Raw genomic sequence first — 21,325 nt, forward strand, 5'->3', positions numbered from 1 at the left:
TCTTTTTATACCTTTCTAACTTACTTCCACATCCATTTCATACATTACCTTTTGTTCTTTAAACTTCTCAATTTCTTCTTTTTGAGAATCTCAATAACTCCGCCCAAACACAATTTTCTTGCTGATTTCCTACTTTACACCCACTATTCTTGTTTTTAAAAATGTGATTTTAATTTAAAATAATATGAATTCTTTTCCATTCTAGGCTCAACTGGCAGATACAGCAACACTAAAATATCTTACATTTCTGTTTGCTTTGTTTTTTTAATGGGCAGCAACCATTAGGGAATATTTTTTTAAATGAAAAATAGCTCCGTAAGTTTGTACAGGTAGTCCTTGATTTACAACCACAACTGAGCCCAAAATTCCTATTGCTAAGTGAAACATTTGTTAAGAGGGTTTTGCCCCATTTTACAACCTTTCGTGTCACAGTTGTTAAATGAATCATTGCAGTTGATAAGTTATTAACCCAGTCAATGGCTTCTCTGTTGACTTTCCTCATCACAAGGCCACAAAAGGTGATCACATGATCTTGGGTCACAGCAATGGTCATAAATATGAACCAGCTGCCAAGCACCTGAATTTTGATCACATGATCATGGGAATGCTGCAAAGGTCAAAACTGTGAAAATAGGTCAGAAGTCATAGTTTTCACTTTTCATAAGCCATTGTAACTTTGAACAATGAGGAAGTGAACTGTTGTAAGTACCTGTACTTTAATCTAGTGCATGTCAATCATAGTTTCTCTGGTTGAAAAACAGGGCTTTATAAAACAGATGCCTTTGAACTGTAGTGTTGGCATAAATGATTCCATATGCCAAGGTCAGCCAGAACAACTAACAGAAACTAACTAACTAACCAAAAGGTGTTCAATCATATTAAACCAGAAACAGCACCATGTCTGATTTATTTTGGCCATGTCATGCAAGCAAATTCATTGGACAAGTCAAAGATTGTAGAAATGGTTAGAAAAAAGGGCTGCAAAGAACTTGCTGCTTAATAGCATCAAAGCTGATACAAAGATGAACATCCAATAATTTAAAAAAGCTGTGCTTGACAGGATATCACAGAATAGTCTGTAAAGTCGCCACCAAGAATCAAATATGAATGGTAAAGAATGAATGAATGAAATGTTAGATATTCAAACATGTCCATTTTGAATATCAAACAACTATTTTTAGTTGGAAAAGCTTCCAAACTGATCAAAGCAGTCTTTTCCCCACTTGAAATAATTGTTTCATCCTAAAAATAAGGTAATTCAAATTTGAACTTTTTCCTTTGATAAATCTTTTGCATACATCTAGCGAGAAAGTTAAAAGAAAAAAGAAAGATTTCCCCCATCCCCCTTTTCTAGTAACTAATTAAAAGAGAGGGTTAGTGTTTGGCTTCACAGCATAATTTGTACACCAACTTGATTTAAAAAAATGAAAAGTAGAAATCTGTGACTGATGACAAAGAGCAATTTCTACTTCTTGTCTTTCACAAATACCTCGTATTCACATGTTTATGGTTTCCTTAAGCCATGGAAGGAAACAATGAACTGTACAGATCATCGAAGATAAATTTAAGGCTTGCTTTACACAGACCACATTTTTCAGTGCAATGTATATAGTACCCATTCAAAGTCGTTGTTCCTGCACATTATCCAACTCTTCTGTATGTATTAATTCACTCCTGGTCTCTTCTGGTCTTGGTTTTGATGTGTCTAGTAGTTTCTCCTCATCTTTCTTTTGAAGATGCTTTTTCTCATCGGATGTACCCATAACTGAGTTATTCTTGGCTGTAAATAGAGAGAACATTTTAAAAAGTGTAATTAAAAGGTACATGTTAATTTACTTACCATTGGCCCAGGGGTGAAATGCTACCAGTTCGGACTGGTTCACCTGAATTGGTAGTAAAAATGGTACTTGTTCATCCGAACCGGTAGTAAAAAAAATGCTACCAGTTTGGGCGAATCAGTTTTTCCAATGATCAACTGTGATGCATGATTCATATTAGCTAGAAAGCAGAATTTCTAGCTTTCTAGCTAATCTAAATCATGTGGCACAGCAGATCCCCCCCCCTCACTGTTTGCTTACTTTTGCAGGTGCACTCTGTGCATGCACGGAAGGTCCTGTGCATGCGTGGAGGTGGTGCGTGCAACTGTGCGTGCATGCTCAACCAGTAGCAAAGGTAAGTGGATTTCACCCCTATATTGGTCCCTTAATTACCTTTAAAAGATACTACACTCTTCCAAAGAGCTATTTACAACTTCTTTTCACTTAGGACAGCCATATCTTTGACATGGTCATGTGGTCAAATTTGGGTACTTGGCAACTGGATCATCTTTACTGCTGTGTGTAGCATCTCAGTCACATAACCATAATTTGCAACTTAGTCAAGAGTTTCCAGCATTTATTTCCAGTTTCTGGCACAAAAAGGCCATTGGGGAAATGGATTTTCTTAGCGACCACTTTGTTTGCTTAACAGCTGCCACAAAAATTGCCCAAAAAAGTGGGCCTGGTCATGTGTTGCTTTAACATAGGACCACAACAACCGATAACCATATCCAGACTCAAATTATAGTCATAAGTCAAGGACTAGCTGTACGGTGCTTCCACCCTCCCCCCGATCCTTCTATGCTAGTTTTTTCACCGGCTTTGCTTTGTCCCTGCTGTTCATCACTGCCATTAAACCCTTCATTCTTTAGATGTGAAAGGTTACCTTTATATATACATATTGTTATTCCTGCTCCTAGTATCAATCCAGAACCGAGTCCAGCCAAACACACCAGCCAAAGAGGCACTGCAGTTGGAATCGTAGGAGTAACTGTGGGCCGAGAAGTTGAGAGAAAAAATGTATTCCTAGTACTTTGGGTAACTGGGAGACTGGGATGAATAATCACATCTCCCTCACCTTCTGGTCGCCAAAGGACAGACTTTTCCAATGAGGTTTCCAAAGCTTCGTGTTCTACTCGACAAGCATAGGTGACTTCAACATCACTCTTCTGTGGGAAGAAGACACTGTTGATGTAAAACATCCCATTGTGCATGCGGTACACCTCTGACTTTACTTGCTCTTGTGGCTCTCCGTTTTTCAACCACTGAATGTTGATTTGAGAGGGATAAAATTCGCTCACATTGCACAGGGCCGCAACAAATTTTTCCCCTTGAGGCCTTGTGATCAGCTGAAGGTTGGGCTGAGCTGCAAAGAGAGGAAGGAAATTTGAAGTCCTGCATCCAATAGGCCAGTGTTTCTCACCCTTGGCAATTTGAAGATGGGTGGACTTCATTTCCCAGAATTCCTCAGTCAGCCAGTTGCCAAGGTTGACAAACACTGCAATAGACAATTCCCATCATCAGTTCCTAGCTTCTTGGAGCCACCTGGGATGACAGGTTGTCCTCAACTACAACCATTTATTTAGTGACTGTTTGAAGTTAGTGTCAGGGCAAAAAAAGTGAATTATGGCCATTTTTCACACAACCATTGCAGCATCCTCACCGACATGTGATCCAAATTCAGATTAGCAAGGCATGTATTTATGACGGTTGTAGTGTCCCAGCGTCATACGATCACATTTGGCACTTTCTGACAACCAAAGTGAACGGGGAAGTCGAATTTACTTAACAACCATATTACTAGGTTAACAACAGTTGTGATTCACTTAACCAGGAGTCCCCAACCCCTAGTTTGTGGACCAGCACCAGGCCATGGCATATCAGCAACCAGGCCACAGAAACAAGCATAGCACCATTCATAGGATTTAGGCAGTATGCGAAACAATGCCCCCTCTGATCCACAGAAAAAACTTTCTCCATGGAACTAGTCCCTGGTCCCCAAAGGTTTGGTGGCCACTGTACTCAACTGTGGAGGAAAAAGATTGTAAAATTGGGTAAAATTCACGTAACAACTATCTTGCATAGTAATGGAAATTTTAGGCTCAATTGTGGTCATAAGTAAAATACTAGCTGTATTGTTGACACAGCTGCTGTGTGAACTAGGGTCAGTTGATATCGGCTTGCTTCAACTGATCAATCAGGGAGCACCAAAATCAGTTTCCAGCTACTGACTGTTCCTCTCTTCCATCTAAAACAGTGTTTCTTAAACTTGGCAACTTTAAGATTCTTGTACATCTCAACATATGAATGCAATTCAGCCCAAAATATCTGTTGTTAAGTGAAACAGTTATTAAGTGAATTTTGCCCCATTTTATGATCTTTCTTGCCAAGATTGTTAAGTGAATCACTGCAGTGATTAAGTTAGTAACATGGTTGTTAAGTGATGTCTGGCTTCCCCATTGACATGTTGTGGCCTGCCAGCAGCCAGTGGAGCTAGCAGCAGATTCGGACAGTGGGGAGGTTGGGGAGAAACATGGGCCAGTCCTGGAGTCTGGGGAAAGCTCTGACGAGTGTTCTACGTCAAAGGCAGAGATGGGGCCAGGGCCGTCTGATAGTTATCAGCCGTCTTCTGAGTCAGTTATCAGTGAGGCAGACAAACAGCTGGAGCCTGTTCCCAGTGTGCGCATGTGCAGAGTTCCCAGACTAAGGGATCAGCTAAGGAACAAGGGTTGACTTGGGAGTAAGGCCACAGGTGGACAATGAATGGCTCCTCCCATAGGGAATAAAAGAGGAGCTAAAGGAGACGGGTGTTTGCAGTAGACAATTAGTTCATTTCTGCATTCTTGCCAAGTATTGTCGAGTCTGAGAGATATCTGGCCTGGCCATTCTCCAAGCCTGATAAAGGTTGGTAATTGTGTACTATCTGGAAAGACTGTGGGAAAGGAAAGACTTTGCTGGAGAGGAATTCACTGTAAATTAAATAAAAGGTGTTTATCAGGACGAGGACTCAACTTCATGCTGCTGGGGAAACCTAGTTCAGAACATGACATTGCTTGTCAGAACAAGATCAAAAGATGATCACATGATTCTGGAACATTGCAATAAATATCATAAATATGAGTAAATGTCATAATCACGAGCCTAACATCTAAATTTTGATCACGTGGCCGTGGGGATGCTGCAATGGTTGTAAGTGTAAAAAAAAAAGGTTATTAGTTACATTTTTTAGTGCTGTTGTAACTTCCATCACTGAATGAACTGTTGTAAGGCAAGGAATTTTGTGAGTTGATGTCCATGCATCTTAAAATCGCCGTGTTTGAGAAACACTGATCTGAAACAAACACAGGTCACGAGCCATGAGGCTCCCTCAAAGCTCAGTTTGGGTATTCCTGAATTCTACAGAGAACCAAGAGGCCAGATGGTCACCAGTGGGAATATAGGCAGCTTCCCTAAGCGCTACGGACCCCTAGGCTGACATTTGAGTTGTGCTAGCAGAGGGAGAGGTGTATTTACAGTCCCAAAGAACCAATCTATCAAGACAGTCAATCTATTGTAGCTTTTATCACGTGCATTTTGAATCTATGAAGTTGCTGCAATATTCTTGTGTTTTTATTTCTCTCTTCCAACAGCTCTGGGGCTTACATCCAATTTTTGGGGAGCTATAGGGAGCACTGGGACCTTAGATGTGCACTACTGTGTATGAAGGTTCCACCACAAAACCGCGTTCGACTAAAGGGCGCTCGACGAAACCGCGTAGCTGACGTCATCACAGCGCGACAACAGCACGGAGAAAAAAGCACGCTGTAAACGCTAAGCCTAAAATTAACCCCTAAACCTAAACCTAACCCCCCTAAACCTAATCCCAAACCTAACTCTAAACCTAACCCTTAACCTAACCCTAAACCTAACCCTTAATCTAACGCTAAACCTAATCCTAATCCTAACCCTTAACCTAACCCTAACCCTTAACCTAACCCTAAACCTAACCCTAACCCTTAACCTAACCCTACACTTAACTCTAAACCTAACCCTTACCTTAACTTGAATCGGCTTGCTTTCAAAGCGCTATTTAAAGCGCCATTCTTTCTCCACGCTCGCTCTTGTCGCCCTGCTGATGACGTCAGCGACGCGGTTTAATCAGGCGCGCTTTAGTCGAGCACGGTTTTGTCGTGCCGCGGTGTATGAAAGGTGCAATATTATCAAAATGGTGTGTGCTGTGCTCTGATTTTACAGAGGATACAACTTAGTACTTTAATCTCTTCCCCACCCCGACTTTGGCAGTATTGGAAGAAAAATTCCCTTGGTTCATCCCTCCAGCAGAGATAAGACTATTAGCACTGTAGGACAAATAGACAAGAAAACAAACTTCCACAAAGAAGTTTACTTTTGGAAGCCAGAGGATAGTGACATCCGCAATGGGTTCTGAGCTAGCTAGCTGACCTGAGAACCACATATTGAAGGTTTTATGTTCTTTTTTTTTTTAGTGTTTGAGATTCAGATATTTTCATGGGGTTTGCTGGTGTACCTTTTGATGGGATAATTTTTTCTGGCTTCGTCATTCAGGAAGGAAGAGGTTAATCCTAGCCACCGGGAGGGATGGGGATGTAAATCTGGTGAGTTTCTGTGCGCTACTGTCTTAATCTTGTCAGTCCTCATTATTTTAGTTGAAAGGAAAAGAACTATCTTCTGTGGTTTCAGAGTTTACTTTAAGATGCTCTGTTGTAGGCTCTTATCAGCTAGCCTGACACTATTATGCTTAGCTGAGTGCTGGACTGTTTTGTTTAGTTTTTCCTTTGTGAAGGACTTTGATTCTGAAGCTTTTGTGTTAGGGGCTCAGCTTCTGCGGGGATGATGATTATTTTGTTATGTTTTGTTATTTGCTTGGGGGAAGGGGGTGATTTGCTCTTTTTTCTATCACCAGATATCCAAGTTGTGCATATTCTTCTGGGCACCCATATAAAAAACACCATGTGGTATCTTTCAAGTTAGCATGAGAAAATATATATGTGCCCAAGAGCTTGTCCTCTTCCACTAAATACAGATTACGAAGGTATTTTTCAACTAGACAGCTGTTTGAAGATATAACTGCCAAAACATCTTAGGGAGATATTTACGCAAGCAAGATTCGAACAGCTTAACACAATGGTCAGATATGGGAGATTCCATTCTATACCCTACGCACCTCTGCATTTGCAGAACTGCAAAGATAAGAAGACCTGGCTCACATCCTATTTGATTGGTGCTTGTATACGGTGGTGAGAGACAGGTACCTTGGTCTGTATACTAAACAAATGACCCATTGGGATCCCCATATCAAAACGACTTACCTTACGTGTGGCCAGAACTGGAAAATAACATTTAACACAGCACAGTACTTAAACAAAATGGTTTGGTTGAGATTTGCATATGTGGGACTGATTGGGGTACATTGCAGGGGTGACACTGAAATGTAATTTTATCATATTTTATCTATATCTTAAATTATTATATTCTATTCCAATTTTATTTTAGACTTTATTTTATTCTAATTCCATTTTAAATCGTATTTTATTCCAGTTCCATTTTAAATTGCTTTTATCAAATTTTAGTAATAATTTGTTTCTGGAACTTTGCACTTTGATATGGCCCAAGGGCTAATCAATAAAGACTATAAAGGGGAATGTTATGTTTCCCTATTTCCTTGGGGAAGGGAGGGATTTTCTCTTTTTTCTATCACCAGATATCCAAGTTGTGCATATGCTTGGGGGCACCCATATAAAAAAACACTGTGTGGTATCTTTCAACTTAGCATGAGAAAATATACAAGTGCCCAAGAGCTTCTCTTCTTCCACTAACTACAGATTAACTGAAAGAGTGACATTACCCATAAGGCAGAAAATGTCTCCAAGTTGAGTCTTAAAGCTAGCTTTGAACCTTCTGAGAAGAAGCTAGTGCCTGGTTCATGCTACACAACAGTGCAGTTTGTTTGGTTCCGACTTCAAGATGTCACAATAACCAAGCCACATGAGGTTTGTAAGATAAGAGTCTATAACTGGCTGGGTCACATAAATGGAGTCAATTAGGACTTTTTTTTTTAAAAAAAATAAAGATTTAAATGAACAAGGTGATGCATTTTGTGCACCCAGCTCTGCCTTTCAGCCCAAATTTCAAGAAACAGTTTAAAATAAAGAGATTGTGACTGGACAACTGGAGAAAGACTGACCTGGGTTCCTTGCTTTCTGAGCAAAAGGTTATACTCACCTTGCAAGCTCAGTTGGAATTGTGGTGCCTCTGGCCCTTTGAATGCTTGGTGATTGATATGGCAAGAGAAGTTGGCTTTGGCATCCGAAAATTCTGGTACGAGCTTCAGGAGACTTTCTGCTCTGAACAATTGGCCAGTGCTGGGCTGAACAGGAGGCCGTTCGGGGCCTTGCACAATCTTATCATTTCGGAACCACGTCATGGATATATTGCCAGGATAGAAATCTGTTGCTGTACATGCAATCGTGTTTAGCTTGCTCAACTGCACTTTTGTAGAGCCAAGTTTAACAAGTGGGGGAGCTGGGAACAGAGAGGATACAAGAAGACATTCTTACTATCTAGCGACCCAATTAATTCCATTAATCAGCACTGAAGGCCAACAGCCGTGATACACCATCCACCTACTGCTATTCAGTATTGTTTGGAAATGTGCAAGTCAACATCTGGAAGACACATGAGACACAAGAGAGAATGGGAAGACTCCAAGAACAAGAATAGAAAGATTGTTAGTTTCCTACAGGAAAAGTTTCAAAGCTATAATTTTGTCACAAAGAAGGTGGCACTGATGGAAACGTCTGCACCTGTCCTTCCCAACTTTCTTACTCTGGGTCAATAAACAACTGCTCATAAACACTAACAAACACGTATTCAAGTTATAGGAAGATGCATTTGAGTCAGTACCAGGCAGAGGTTGCATCCATTTCTGGTCCTTATGAATCTATTGAAACACACAGAAACAAATTTTAAAAAAATGCATACATGTATAAACTTTATGCATAAAAGTTGTGAGATTACAACATTAGCATGTAAGAAACAGTGTAGTAAAATCAAAGGACACAGTCCGACAACATGAAGAATTTTGTCTGACAAGTAATTCTATGGGCAAACCAAAGTAGCAGACATTTCTAGGGAGGAAATTCAAAGAAATTCAAAGAAAAAGAAGACACTACTGATAATAATCTCTCCAATGGCGAACTCATTTTTTTTTTTTTTTAACCTTTATTTGTATGCCGCCCTTTTCCCTGAAGGGACTCAGGGCGGCTCACAATTCAAAAGGGAGGGGGGAGATGACAAACAATAAACAATACAGCATATTAAAAGAGAAAAAACGCAACAATCACACCATTCGAGTGGGGCTATAATCTTAGCCCCAGGCCAGCCGGGACAGCCAGATCTTTACAGCAGCGCGGAAGGATTGGAGGGTGGTGAGGGTCCGAATCTCCACGGGGAGTTCGTTCCAAAGGGACGGAGCAGCCACCGAGAAGGCCCTCCTCCGGGTAGTTGCCAGTTTGCACTGGCTAGAAGATGAGATTCGGAGGAGGCCTAATCGATGCGATCGAATCAGTCTGGTGGAGGTAATTGGCAGTAGGCGGTCTCTCAAGTACCCAGGCCCATTACCATGTAGGGCTTTATAGGTGATAAGTAGCACCTTGAAGCGCACCCGGAGATCCACAGGTAGCCAGCGCAGCTCGCGGAGGATAGGTGTTACGTGGGTGAACCGAGGTGCACCCACTATCGCTCGCGCGGCCGCATTCTGGACTAGCTGGAGTCGCCGAATGCTCTTCAAGGGCAGCCCCATGTAGAGCACATTGCAATATTCCAGCCTAGAGGTCACAAGGGCACGAGTGACTGTTGTGAGGGCCTCCCGGTTCAGGTAGGGACGCAACTGGTGTACCAGGCGAACCTGGGCAAATGCCCCCCTGGTCACAGCTGACAAATGATGTTCGAAGGTCAGCTGTGGGTCCAGGAGGACTCCCAAGTTGCGAACCCTGTCTGAGGGGCGTATAATTTGACCCCCCAGCCTGAGAGATGGAGTACTTGGCCAATTCTTGGGAGGGAAACACAACAGCCACTCGGTCTTTTCTGGATTGAGAACAAGCTTGTTGACCCCCATCCAGTCTTTAACAGCATCCAGCCCCTGGCTCATCACATCCATCGCTTCGTTGAGTTGGCACGGGGCGGACAGATACAATTGAGTATCGTCCGCATATTGATGGTACTTTATCCCGTGCCGTCGAATGATCTCACCCAGCGGTTTCATGTAGATATTGAAAAGAAGGGGGGACAGGACCGAACCCTGAGGCACCCCACATGTTAGGGGCCTAGGGGTCGATCTCTGCTCCCCAACTAACACCGACTGCGACCTGTCTGAGAGGTAAGAGGAGAACCACTGTAAGACAGCGCCTCCCACCCCCACCTCCCGCAGTCGTCGCAGAAGGATACCATGGTCGATGGTATCGAAAGCCGCCGAGAGGTCAAGGAGCACTAGGATGGAGGCATGGCCTCCATCCCTGGCTCTCCAGAGATCATCGGTCAACGCGACCAAAGCGGTTTCTGTGCTGTAGCCAGGTCTGAAGCCAGACTGGAACGGATCGAGATAGTTGGCTTCCTCCAAGGACCGCTGGAGCTGAAAGGCCACCACCTTCTCAACAACCTTCCCCACAAAGGGGAGGTTGGAGACTGGTCGGTAGTTATTTAAAACAGCTGGATCCAAGGATGGTTTCTTCAGGAGGGGTCTCACCACCGCCGTCTTTAAAGCGGGGGGAAAGATCCCCTCCCGAAGTGAGGCGGTAACAACCGCCTGGATCCAGCCTCGTGTCACCTCCCTGCTGTTTACAACCAGCCAGGAAGGGCACGGGTCCAGCACACATGTGGAGGAACCTACAGCTCTCATGGCCTTGTCCACATCCTCAGGGGCAACCGCCTGAAACTCAATCCAGCGATGATTTACCAGATCATCCCTTAGTGCCTCGGCTGGAACTGCGGGATTGGAGTCCAGGTCCGCCCGGAGCCGAGCAACCTTGTCTGCGAGAAATTGGACGTAGTCCTCAGCCCTGCCCTGCAGCGGATCGCCCGTATCCCTCCTATTTAGGAGGGAACGGGTTATCCTAAACAGGGCGGCTAGGCGCGACTCAGCAGACGCAACCAGAGAGGCAATGTGTGTTTTCTTAGCCGTCCTAATTGCCCGAACGTAATCTCTGGTGCAGGTTGTCAAAAATGCTCGGCTCGATTCGGATTTGCTGGACCTCCAAAGGTGCTCTAGGCGTCTCCTTCGGCGCTTCATCTCCCTGAGTTCCTCAGTGAACCAAGGAGCCTTTCGGGATCGACTGCCTCGGAGTGGCCGTAGAGGCGCAATCCGGTTAAGAGACTCCGCCGCTGCCAGATCCCAGGCAGCAACCAGAGTCTCCACCGAACTGCGGGCGAGAGTATCAGGAATAACCCCAAGCTCCGTCTGGAACCCCAAAGGGTCCATAAGTCGCCTGGGGCGGAACCACCTGGTCGGTTCCTCCTCCCTACAGTGGGGGTTTGGTCTCCGAAAGTCAAGCCTCAATAGGTAGTGGTCTGACCATGACAGGGGCAAGATCTCGCTACCCCTCAGACTAAGATCACAATTCCACTGCTCCGAGAGGAATACGAGGTCAAGCGTGTGACCCGCCGAGTGGGTTGGTCCTCGGATTACTTGGGTCAAGCCCATGGTTGTCATGGAAGCCATGAACTCCTGCGCTCCATCAGAGTGTTCACCGAGCGAAGGCAGATTGAAATCCCCCAGAACCATAAGTCTGTGGAACTCAACTGCCAGCTCGGCTATCGACTCGAGGAGCGAGGGGAGGGCTGTTGCAACGCAGTTAGGAGGCAGGTACGTTAGCAGCAGACCCACTTGACCCTTGAGGTCCAACTTCACCAGCAGGGACTCACACCCAACAAGCTCCGGAGCAGGGATCCTACGAGGTGCTAGAGACTCTCGGATAACAATAGCCACACCCCCACCCCTTCCCTGAGCTCTCGGCTGATGGTGCACCTGAAAACCCTCTGGGCACATCTCTACGAGGGGGACTCCTCCCTCCGGGCCCAGCCAGGTCTCAGTAATACATGCCAGGTCTGCCCTCTCGTCTAATATCAAGTCCCGAACGAGAGGAGCTTTATGAGTTACAGACCTGGCATTTAGCGCCAGCAGCCTGAGGCCAGGGTCCTGATTGCTCACACCACCTGGCCTTGGAGTGGAACTTGTAGGGCCGGAAGGAGGGATCTCTGTGATGTAGCGAACCCTCCTTCCCCGGTAATGGCCTGCCCTAAAGTCCCCGCCATATCTGCCCCTCCCTGTTAAGACCGTAATGCTCCGTCCCACTCCCGTGTCCGTAGTTCCACCCACCACCCCTAAAGCCCCCGCGTTCCCCGACAAGCCCTTCGAATCAGTCATCCCCTCACATAAACACAGTCACTCGTCCATACATTCCCCACATAGGTCAGTTAAAAACACAGAAAATACAACAGTAATGAAATTAAAAAAGTGGGTACAATCATCAATCAAACATAACAGTCACACTACATTCCTAAAAAATTATAATAGCTAATCCCCAGACAACAAAATCTAATGGCAGATGATACAGATAGCATAGATAAATATGATAGGGAATTGTTTTATTTACATATTAATTCTAATTATGTACTCTGTGTGTGTGTGTGTGTGTGTGTGTGTGTGTGTGTGTGTGTGTGTGTGTATACACACAAACATATATATATTCTCTCTATGTATGTATGCATGCATGCATGTATGTATGTATGTCTATATCTCTATCTATCTATCTATCTATCTAATCTATATATCTATATATTTCTATCTATATCTCTCTATATCTGTGTCTGTCTGTCTGTCTGTCTGTCTTTCTGTCTTTCTATCTATCTTCCTGCAGAAATGGAGGTCAGAGGGTATGCCTTACAAAAAGAAAGTTGGACTAGAACAGTTAAGCTCTTCCTTACTTTGTTACTTTATAACTGCTACCTTCTCTCTCTAAGTCATGTATGTTTTAGCATCATTAATAGTCTGTGACCCCTAATTCCCCCCAAAACACTTTTAAAATTGTGGCCTTGGTCGGGGGTAGGCAATCACTTTTCCCAAGGAGCCAAGGACTATTGTGGAGGGCTCCCAGCACTACCCCCTACCCACCAGCCACCCAATGCCTGTCCTCTTTAACCCACTCCATTCCTGCCCCTGCTGCCAATGCCTCGTCTCCCACCAGGATGTGGCCTGCAGGCCATAAAATGCCCAGGTCTGTCCCAGGTTAAGGCTTTTAACCTGTGTTGTGGTCACGCTTTAAATATTTTGAAGGTTATCATATGACCTTCGTTCCGCTTCCCCTGGTTTCCTTTACCTTCCACTCTCAACTCTATTGTCTTCTCTTCCCTGTCAGGGCTGTGGAGAACAGAGCAAGTGTAAATCTTTCCATCTGCGTCCTGCACATTTGGAAGCAGAATGCTGGCGTTGCCCCGTAGCACTTCCGTAGGAGACATCTTTACCCCTGGCTGAAAGATTTCCAACTCATCTTCAAAATTAGCAATGTCTCTTGAACCCACACGCCATGTCACCGTTAGGCTTTGTGGACGTATGGGCCCAGAAGAGTCTTCAAAATTACAAGGCAGCAGGACATCAGAACCTGGTTTGCCTTGAATTGGGCCTTCGGGAACTGTAACAGTCAAAGCTGCCTCTGAAACAGAAAGGCAACAGGAAGAATTGCGGTTAAAAAAATCAACAAGGTACCATCGGCGGTCCTCACAGTTCACTTAGTGGTTGTTCAAAATTACAATGGCACTGAAAATGACTATTTTTTACACTTATTGCTGTTGCAGACCCTTGGCAACTGACACATATTTATTACTGTTGAGAAGTCCTGGGGTCATGTGATCACAATTTTTTAATAAGAAAGTCAATAGGAAAACCAGATTTATTTAACAACTGTTTTATTAACAACTGCAGTGATTCACTTAACAGTTGCGAGCAGAAAGGTCGTAAAATGGAGCAAATTCACTTAATGTTTCACTTAGCAATAGAAATTTTTGGGCTCAATTATGGCCATAAGTCAAGGACTATGTATGCGGCCTGGCATCCACATAAATTCAAGATTGCCTGTTTTAGTTAGAAGAGAAGATAATTTTTTATTGGCCACTAGTATTTGGGAACACAAGGAATTTGCCACCGGTGCATAAGCTGTCTGTGTTCATATAAGCAACAAGTGATAATGATTACATGATTATAATCATAAAACACTATCATCATAAATTGCAACACACAGCACTCAATAGTATTAAGCAATTAACATAAATTATAATTATATTAGTATCCTAATAATAAATATTAGTTATACTAATGAATAAAAATATACTAATAAAAACGATAAATATAAATCATAAGATACAAATCACACGGTTATAGTCATAAGAAGCTAAGGAAATAGATAATAGAAAAGATGAGAAGGATAATAGTAACACAGCCTTCCCAGATAGTTTGACATCCCAGGGCATAAGACAGTGTTGTGGGAAATAGTTGTATATAGGGGGGAAAACTGTCCTTGTGTCTGGTTGTTGTATCTAGAGGTCTTCTTAGTTGAGATCAACTCATCTGAAATATTTTCTCATGAGAAGCTATTTTTTATTTCCAAGCTTTTGTGAACTGGGAAGGGGTTGAAGCCGGAAAATGTTGGGTTTTTTTCACCATCGTGCCCGTTCAAAAGGCAGGCTGGGCCCTCAGTGATGGCCTTGTGAAATTAGTGAAGATAGTTTTATTGGATGGTACACAATGCACCATCTGAAACAAAACTTTATTGCTTAATTCATTAATTAGCGTATGGTTGTTTATTGTTGTTTCATTTCATTTTGATCTTGTTGTGCTAAATTTATTTTGCGTACAAGTCTGAGAAATGAATACTCAATTGGGATGGGACTATATGTATATATCCTTCATGTGAAGAGTAGTTTTGTAAAGGAAGGTTTATTCTTTGACTATACTACAATTATAAGGGTTCCTTGATAAAACTAGCTCAAATTTGAATGTAGATTCCTTCTGAAATTCATAATCTATTTCCACATTAACCTACAGCAGTAAAATATTATTTCAGGGATAATTTTTCTTTCTAATGATCTCCTCTAAGTGAGGCATCTCTTGGCATTTGATCAGTGTGCCAATAGCTGCCATTTCAGGGGTATAAAAACTAATGACTTAGTTCAGGGGTGTCAAACTCGATTTCATTGAGGGTCACATCAGGGTTGTGTTTGACCTTGAAGGCCCAGGTAGACATGGCCAGTTTGATGTCATTTGTATTGGGGCGGGGGGGGGGGGCACTGTGGTGGCCAAGTGCTAAGGTAGGATTTCCCTTAGACTCTCTCTCACTCTCATTATAATCTTCTTTCCTTCCTTCTTATTCTTCTTTTTCCTTCTCTCTTCCTTCCCCTTTTTTCTTCTTTCCCCTCTTTTCTTATTTTTTTCTTTCTGATTCTCTTCCCATCTTTACTTCTTTTTCTTTGTCTTTCCTCTTTCTATTTTCCTGCCCCTTCATGCTCAAATACAAGAGGAGAAATATTTTCTCCTTTTTTTGTTTTTAGTTTGTTTTGCTAGCCCTCTGCCAGTGAAAACGGAACACAGGGAGTGGGTGTGACCCTCCCAAGCTCCATTTTCGCTGACAGAGACACTGTGGATCTGGCCTGCGGACCGTAGGTTTGACATCCCTGACTTAGCCTAACATGGAATCCTGTAAAGATTCAAGTGACAAGTCCTGCTTACTTGGGCAAGAAATGCAACAAAATGAACTAGTGTCAGGCTCCCAAGAACCAAGAAAAACAAGTGGAGTTACCGTAATTCAGAGTAGCTGCCTTTATTGTTCCTCACCTCCAGACAAAAATCTTGCCAAGCTAAAGCAACTATTTGCATCACTATAGATATACTTTGGGAAATGCTAAGGAGGATCCTCCTTAACTCTCTTTCCCCTGACCAAACTCTCCATGCCAAAATTGCCCTCTGGAATGCCAAACTGGAAAACCAATTTGGCCTAGTGGTTAAGGCACCAGGCTAGAAAGCAGGAGACTGGGAGTTAAAGTCCTGCCTTAGCCTATGAAAATCACCTGGGTGACTTTGGGCCAGTCACACTGACTCCAATCCATTACACAGGGCTGTTGTTGTTGTATCGAAAAAAGGAGAAAGAAGGTGGGTTGCATATGTTCGCCACAAAATACATACATACATACATACATACATACATACATACATACATACATACATACATACATACATAAATTTCCCCTTCTGGCTATCCAAACTATGAAACTATATTTCATTACAACTATATAGACAGAATTCAAGCCCTCTTGAACTGAGAGCTTTGATCCAACAATCCCCATTGCCACAGTTTTAAAAAAATGACCATCAAGCTGGGTCCGTTGCCATCCCATTGCATTTGCCACTGGCAAGACACCAGACACCAACCATAGCTTTTCCACCACATCTCTCTCAACGAGCTGTCTTTGAAGCGCCCCCCCCCCTCCCGGGACACAAGTTTTCCTTTGATTTATCCATGGGGTTTATCCCTGACATCCTTGGGGACAGAAAAGGAAAAATATATTCCTGTCATATGGACTGAAAAGGGAAGTGGCAGAACTCTGGCCAATTTTATGTGCTTAAAAAAGACAAAGGAGACCTTCCATTTTCCTATAATTTTATTGTGGATGTTGATAAAAATAGTAAAAACTCATATAAATGAAAGAAAAAAGAATCATAAGAAAAAATAAAAGCAGATAAAATAGAACAATAGAAAAGAAAGAAAATGGTGAGAAAAAGAAACTTCAAATTTTCATTTACTATTATAGTTCATACTATAGTTCGAACCTTCATACTATATAGCACTATGTAGACACATTTAGTTACAAACAGCTATCTCTTCGTCCCATATGCCATCCCTTATCTGTAAGCAAGCCCATAAACATCAACTTTTCAATTCTAATGTCAGCAAAAATCCCGCAAAGGTTGCCAGAACATTTGAAGTTCAAATTCGCACATCTTAAATTGGCCAAGTTTGAAAAAAACTAGTTAAAAAACAAGAAAAAAAAGTCAAGGAAACAATTGGTCCATTGCTGGGAGAAAGTGGCAAGAAGATGACAAGCAACAGCGAGAAAGCGGAACTATTTAACTCGTATTTTGCATCTGTCTTTACACAAAGGTTAAAAAAAAAAATCCAAAAAACATTATCAAAAACAGCATCTCAGAAAACAGATTAGGAACACAAGTTAAAATAGAGAAGTAAATGGTAAGTGAGCACCTGTCTACCCGAGACGAGTTCAAATCACCAGGACCGGATGGATTACACCCCAAAGTTCTGAAGGGACTGGCAGAACTACAGTATTGAACTAGTATATTTCAAAGATACTGGAGAACTGCCAGCGGACTGGAAAAAAGCTGATGTAGTTCCCATATTCAAAAAAAAGTGGGGGGGAATAGATCCAGGAAATTACAGACCCATCACCTGATCTCAATACCAGGGAAGATTCCGGAAAAGATAATCAAGCAACAAATCCATGAACACCTAGAAGCAAACAAAGTAATAACCAAAAGGCAACTTGGGTTTGTCAAAAACAGGTCAAGCCAGACTAATCTTATTGCATTCTTTGACAAAGTGACAAAATTAGTGGACCAGAGGAATGCTGTCAATGTAATTTACTTCAATAAGGCATTTGATAAAGTAGACCATAACCTACTACTTGATAAAATAGAAAAATGTGGGTTAGACAGCATCACCACCAGATGGATTCGTAACTGGCTAAGCAACCCAATTCAATGGAACTGCATCTACATGGAGGGAAGTATGCAGTGGAGTACCCCAAGGCTCTGTTTTAGGCCCAGTACTCTTCAATATCTTCATCAATGATTTGGACAAGGGGATAGAGGGGGAACTCATCAAATTTGCAGCTGATATCAAGCAAGCAAGAGTAGCCAAAATTCCAGAACCGTGATGGTGAACCTATGATGTATGACATAGGTGGCACGCAGAGCCCTCTCTGTGGGCATGCGAACCATCACACCAGCTTAGGTCCACCATGCATGTATGTGCACCTCCCACCAGTCAGCTGATTTTCATGTCTCTACTGCATATGTGTGTGGCACATGGCGCATGGGTCACACATGCATGTGTGAGGGAGAGCCTGGGGGAGTGTTGTGCCCCCCAGTGGCCCTTTTTGATCCCAGGAGGCTGCAGGGAGCCATACTAGGCCCAAAATGGGATACGGGAACGGTCTCATGCGCATTGCATTTTGGGTGCAGGGGCACGCCCACGTTCGGCATGCGACGACAAAAAGCTTAGCCATCACTGCTCAAGAAGACAGGCTTAAGATACACAAGGATCTTGACAGACTTGAAAATTGGGCACTATCTAACAAAACAAAATTTGATGGTGAAAAGAGTAAGGTTCTTTTGTACATTTAGGCAAGAAAAACTAAATGCACAGGTACAGTATAGGTGGTACCTTGCTCAATAGTAGTAACTGTGAGAGGGATCTTGGAATCTTAACGGACAACCACTTAAATATGAGCCAGCAGTGTGCAGCCAACACAATTTCAGGCTACATAAACAGAGGGATAGAATCAAGATCACGTGAAGTGTTAATACCACTTTATAATGCCTTGGTAAAGCCACACTTGGAATACTGCATTCAGTTTTGGTCGCCACGATGTAGAAAAGATGTGGAGACTCTAGAAAGAGTGCTGCAATGAACAACAAAGATGAGTAGGGGACTAGAAGCTAAACACATAAAGAACAGTTGCAGGAACTGGATATGTCTAGTCTTATGAAAAGGAGGACTAGGGGAGACATGATAGCAACCCCAGATATGTCAGGGATTGCCACAAAAAAGAGGGAGGCAAGCTATTCTCCAAAACACCTGAGGGAAAAACAAGAAGCAATGGGTGGAAACTAATCAAAGAGAGAAGCAACTTAGAACCGAGGAGAAATTTTCTGACAAAACAATTAGTCAGTGGAACAATTGCCTCCAGAAATTGTGAATGTTCCAACGCTGGACATTTTAATGTTGGATAACCAGTTGTCTGAAATAGTATAGAATTTCATGCCTAAGCAGGGGGCTGGACTAGAAGACCTCCAAGGTCCCTTCCAACTCTGCTTTCTATTCTATTGTAAACGCAGCGATGAACCGTTTTTTAAAAGACAAGATTTCGAAACGGTTATACGACGGATTAGCAACCGCGGGTTTGCAGACAGGACCTTTTTCTTCCTTTTAAACAACTTCTCTTAGATTCCAAAGACTTCGTGACAATTTGCCGCGACACCCCGCCACTCCTTTTCCTTTGAAGAATTATCTGCCGGGGGGGGAGGGGGAGATTATTTCTGCCTAGAAGGTGAGCGGGAGCTGAAAAGCGAAAAGTCCGTCAGTCCAGCCTCCAGATGCAATATTGTCCCCCTCCTATCCCGGGCTTCGTTTTGCTCCCTCCCAGCGAGCGTCTTTTCAGTCCCGGGACATTCATAAGCCCTGTAGGAACTTTGATGATTCGGTTTTCTGGTTACTCACGTGTAAACGGCAGAAACGGCAAGAGGCAGGCGAAGTATGCGAAGGAGAGCGACATATTTTTTTAAAAGCCAATGTTAAAGTTTCGTTTTTATCGGAATACGCGGATACTCAGCGCTCTGTGTTTTTCCGGGTCAGCGAAAGAGACGTTTGCTGATTAAAGAGAGAAAACAGCGTACACAGCTAGAAATAAATATAAGGAATAAACGATAGTTACCCCGCGAAAAACGGATGGGTGGGGGAAGATTAAATTTTTTAAAAATAAAGATAAAATTTGGAACGGGTAGTTTATCCGAATTACCGATTTTAAATTAAAAAAATTAAAGCCGAGCTTGTAAAGATCGGAAGGGGATGAGAAGCAAAAGACAATCCAAAACAGAACACTTACTTTTACAGGATGTAGGACCTGATAAAACAGATAGGCAAGAGAAATAAGAACAATAATATGCTGGGACAAGTTTTCCCAGTTTGCTAACAGCGCGATGAGAACCTTTTTATATAGCCAGGGAACAAGCTGACATTATCAATCAGAATAGAACTGAAAGGTACTTTGGGGGTCTTCTAATCCAGCCCCCTGCTCAAGCAGGAGTCCCTACCATAAATTGACCCTGATTTCTTTGTTGCAGCCCCTCAAATACTGGAATACTTGTATCATGTCCCTCCTAGTCCTTCTTTTCTCTAGACTGGCAATATCCAATTCCTGCAATTGTTCTCCATATTTGTCTCCAGGCCTTTAATTATCTTGGTTGCTCTTCTTTGCACTTTTTCCAAAATCTCGACTTTTTTTTTTTTTGTATTGTGGTGACCAAAACTGGATACAGTATTCCAGCTGTGGTCTGCTTAAGGATTTATAAAGTGGTACTAATACTTCATTTGATTTTGATTCTATGCCAAGATGAGTTTGGTCTAATTTTGGAGCAACTGTTCGTGAGAATGAATTCCATTGGACTATGACTGCATTCAAGAATTTCCAAGGGAAAGTGACAACAAAGCTTATTATGATTCTTTGCACTATCAGCTAGATGTTCAGACTGTATTTGGCACTTTTATCCACCTAACGAGATTTTCCTAGAGCAGCGGGGGATGGGTTCCTGCCAGTTCTAACCTCTTCTATAGAAGAGGTTCCACAAATCTACCGGGCCATTTAGAACCAGTTCCAGCTCCTCTCCCTGCCCATCACTCACTGATTGGCTGGCTCACCAATTGCCCCACCTCTAAGAGTCCTATCTAAACCTTAAAGTCTTAAAACTGTCAAGTTTGAACACCCTTGGAGTTTTTTTCTCTAAAGTGTTAGGGGTGCAAGGGTCTTGTAACTTGACAGCTTTAAGACTTGCGTGCTTCAAATGCCAGAGTTTCTGAGCCAACATTTTGGTTGCTAAGCAAGAGGGTTGTTAAGTGGGTTTCACCACATTTTACAAGTTGACCACGCCCACCCAGTCACATGACTGCCAAGCCACTCCCACTCAGTCACATGATAGAAAGCCACTCCCACCTGATCACTCCCACAAAGCAGGCCACACCTACAGAAGAGGTTCTAAAAAAATTTGAAACCCACCACCGCATATATGTTTCATGGTGCTAAAGTTATTGCCACAGGATATAAACTATTTCCTTTTGGAGCTGACTGGTGTAATGTTGTCAATGCTGATAAGTAGTGCTCTAGATGCCCCAAAGGTGCTTTTTCAAGAGGCAACTGGTCTGTTTTTTCTTTGAAGACATTTCGCTTCACATCTAAGAAGCTTTTTCAGTTCTGACTGGATGGTGGGAAATGGAAGGATTTTATATTCCTTGCCCACCATCCAGTCAGATTTGAAGAAGCTTCTTGGATGAGAAGTGAAATGTCTTCAAAGAAAAAACAGAAAGTTCCAGTTGCCTCTTGAAAACGCACCTTTGGCACAACCATGACCTGGATGACTGAGAATCTCCATAGACATT

At 42.8% G+C, this 21,325-nt stretch overlaps 1 protein-coding gene across 3 annotated transcripts; it reads right to left on the reverse strand.

Annotated features, from left to right (window-relative positions):
• Window positions 1-890: 890 nt before the first annotated feature.
• Window positions 891-19,533, reverse strand: LOC106546594 (Ig gamma-1 chain C region secreted form). Of its 3 annotated transcripts, XM_087713798.1 has the most exons (6): window positions 19,394-19,533; window positions 13,208-13,540; window positions 8,058-8,357; window positions 2,896-3,183; window positions 2,704-2,808; window positions 891-1,780 (listed from the first exon to the last, which is right to left on the reverse strand). In XM_087713798.1, the coding sequence occupies exons 1-6, from the start codon at window positions 19,446-19,448 to the stop codon at window positions 1,620-1,622; spliced, it is 1,242 nt and encodes a 413-aa protein (XP_087569924.1). In that variant the 5' UTR covers window positions 19,449-19,533; the 3' UTR covers window positions 891-1,619. The 3 variants fall into 3 exon arrangements, with proteins under 3 accessions (XP_087569924.1, XP_087569923.1, XP_087569925.1); XM_087713797.1 differs by having other exon boundaries at window positions 2,704-3,183; XM_087713799.1 differs by lacking the exon at window positions 13,208-13,540 and having other exon boundaries at window positions 2,704-3,183; window positions 19,394-19,526.
• Window positions 19,534-21,325: the final 1,792 nt, after the last annotated feature.

This window comes from Thamnophis sirtalis, unplaced genomic scaffold (assembly GCF_051295495.1).
Source record: "Thamnophis sirtalis isolate CommonGarterSnake01/CBP01778 unplaced genomic scaffold, rThaSir2_p1.2 scaffold_4, whole genome shotgun sequence".
Classification (NCBI taxonomy): Eukaryota; Metazoa; Chordata; class Lepidosauria; order Squamata; family Natricidae; genus Thamnophis; species Thamnophis sirtalis.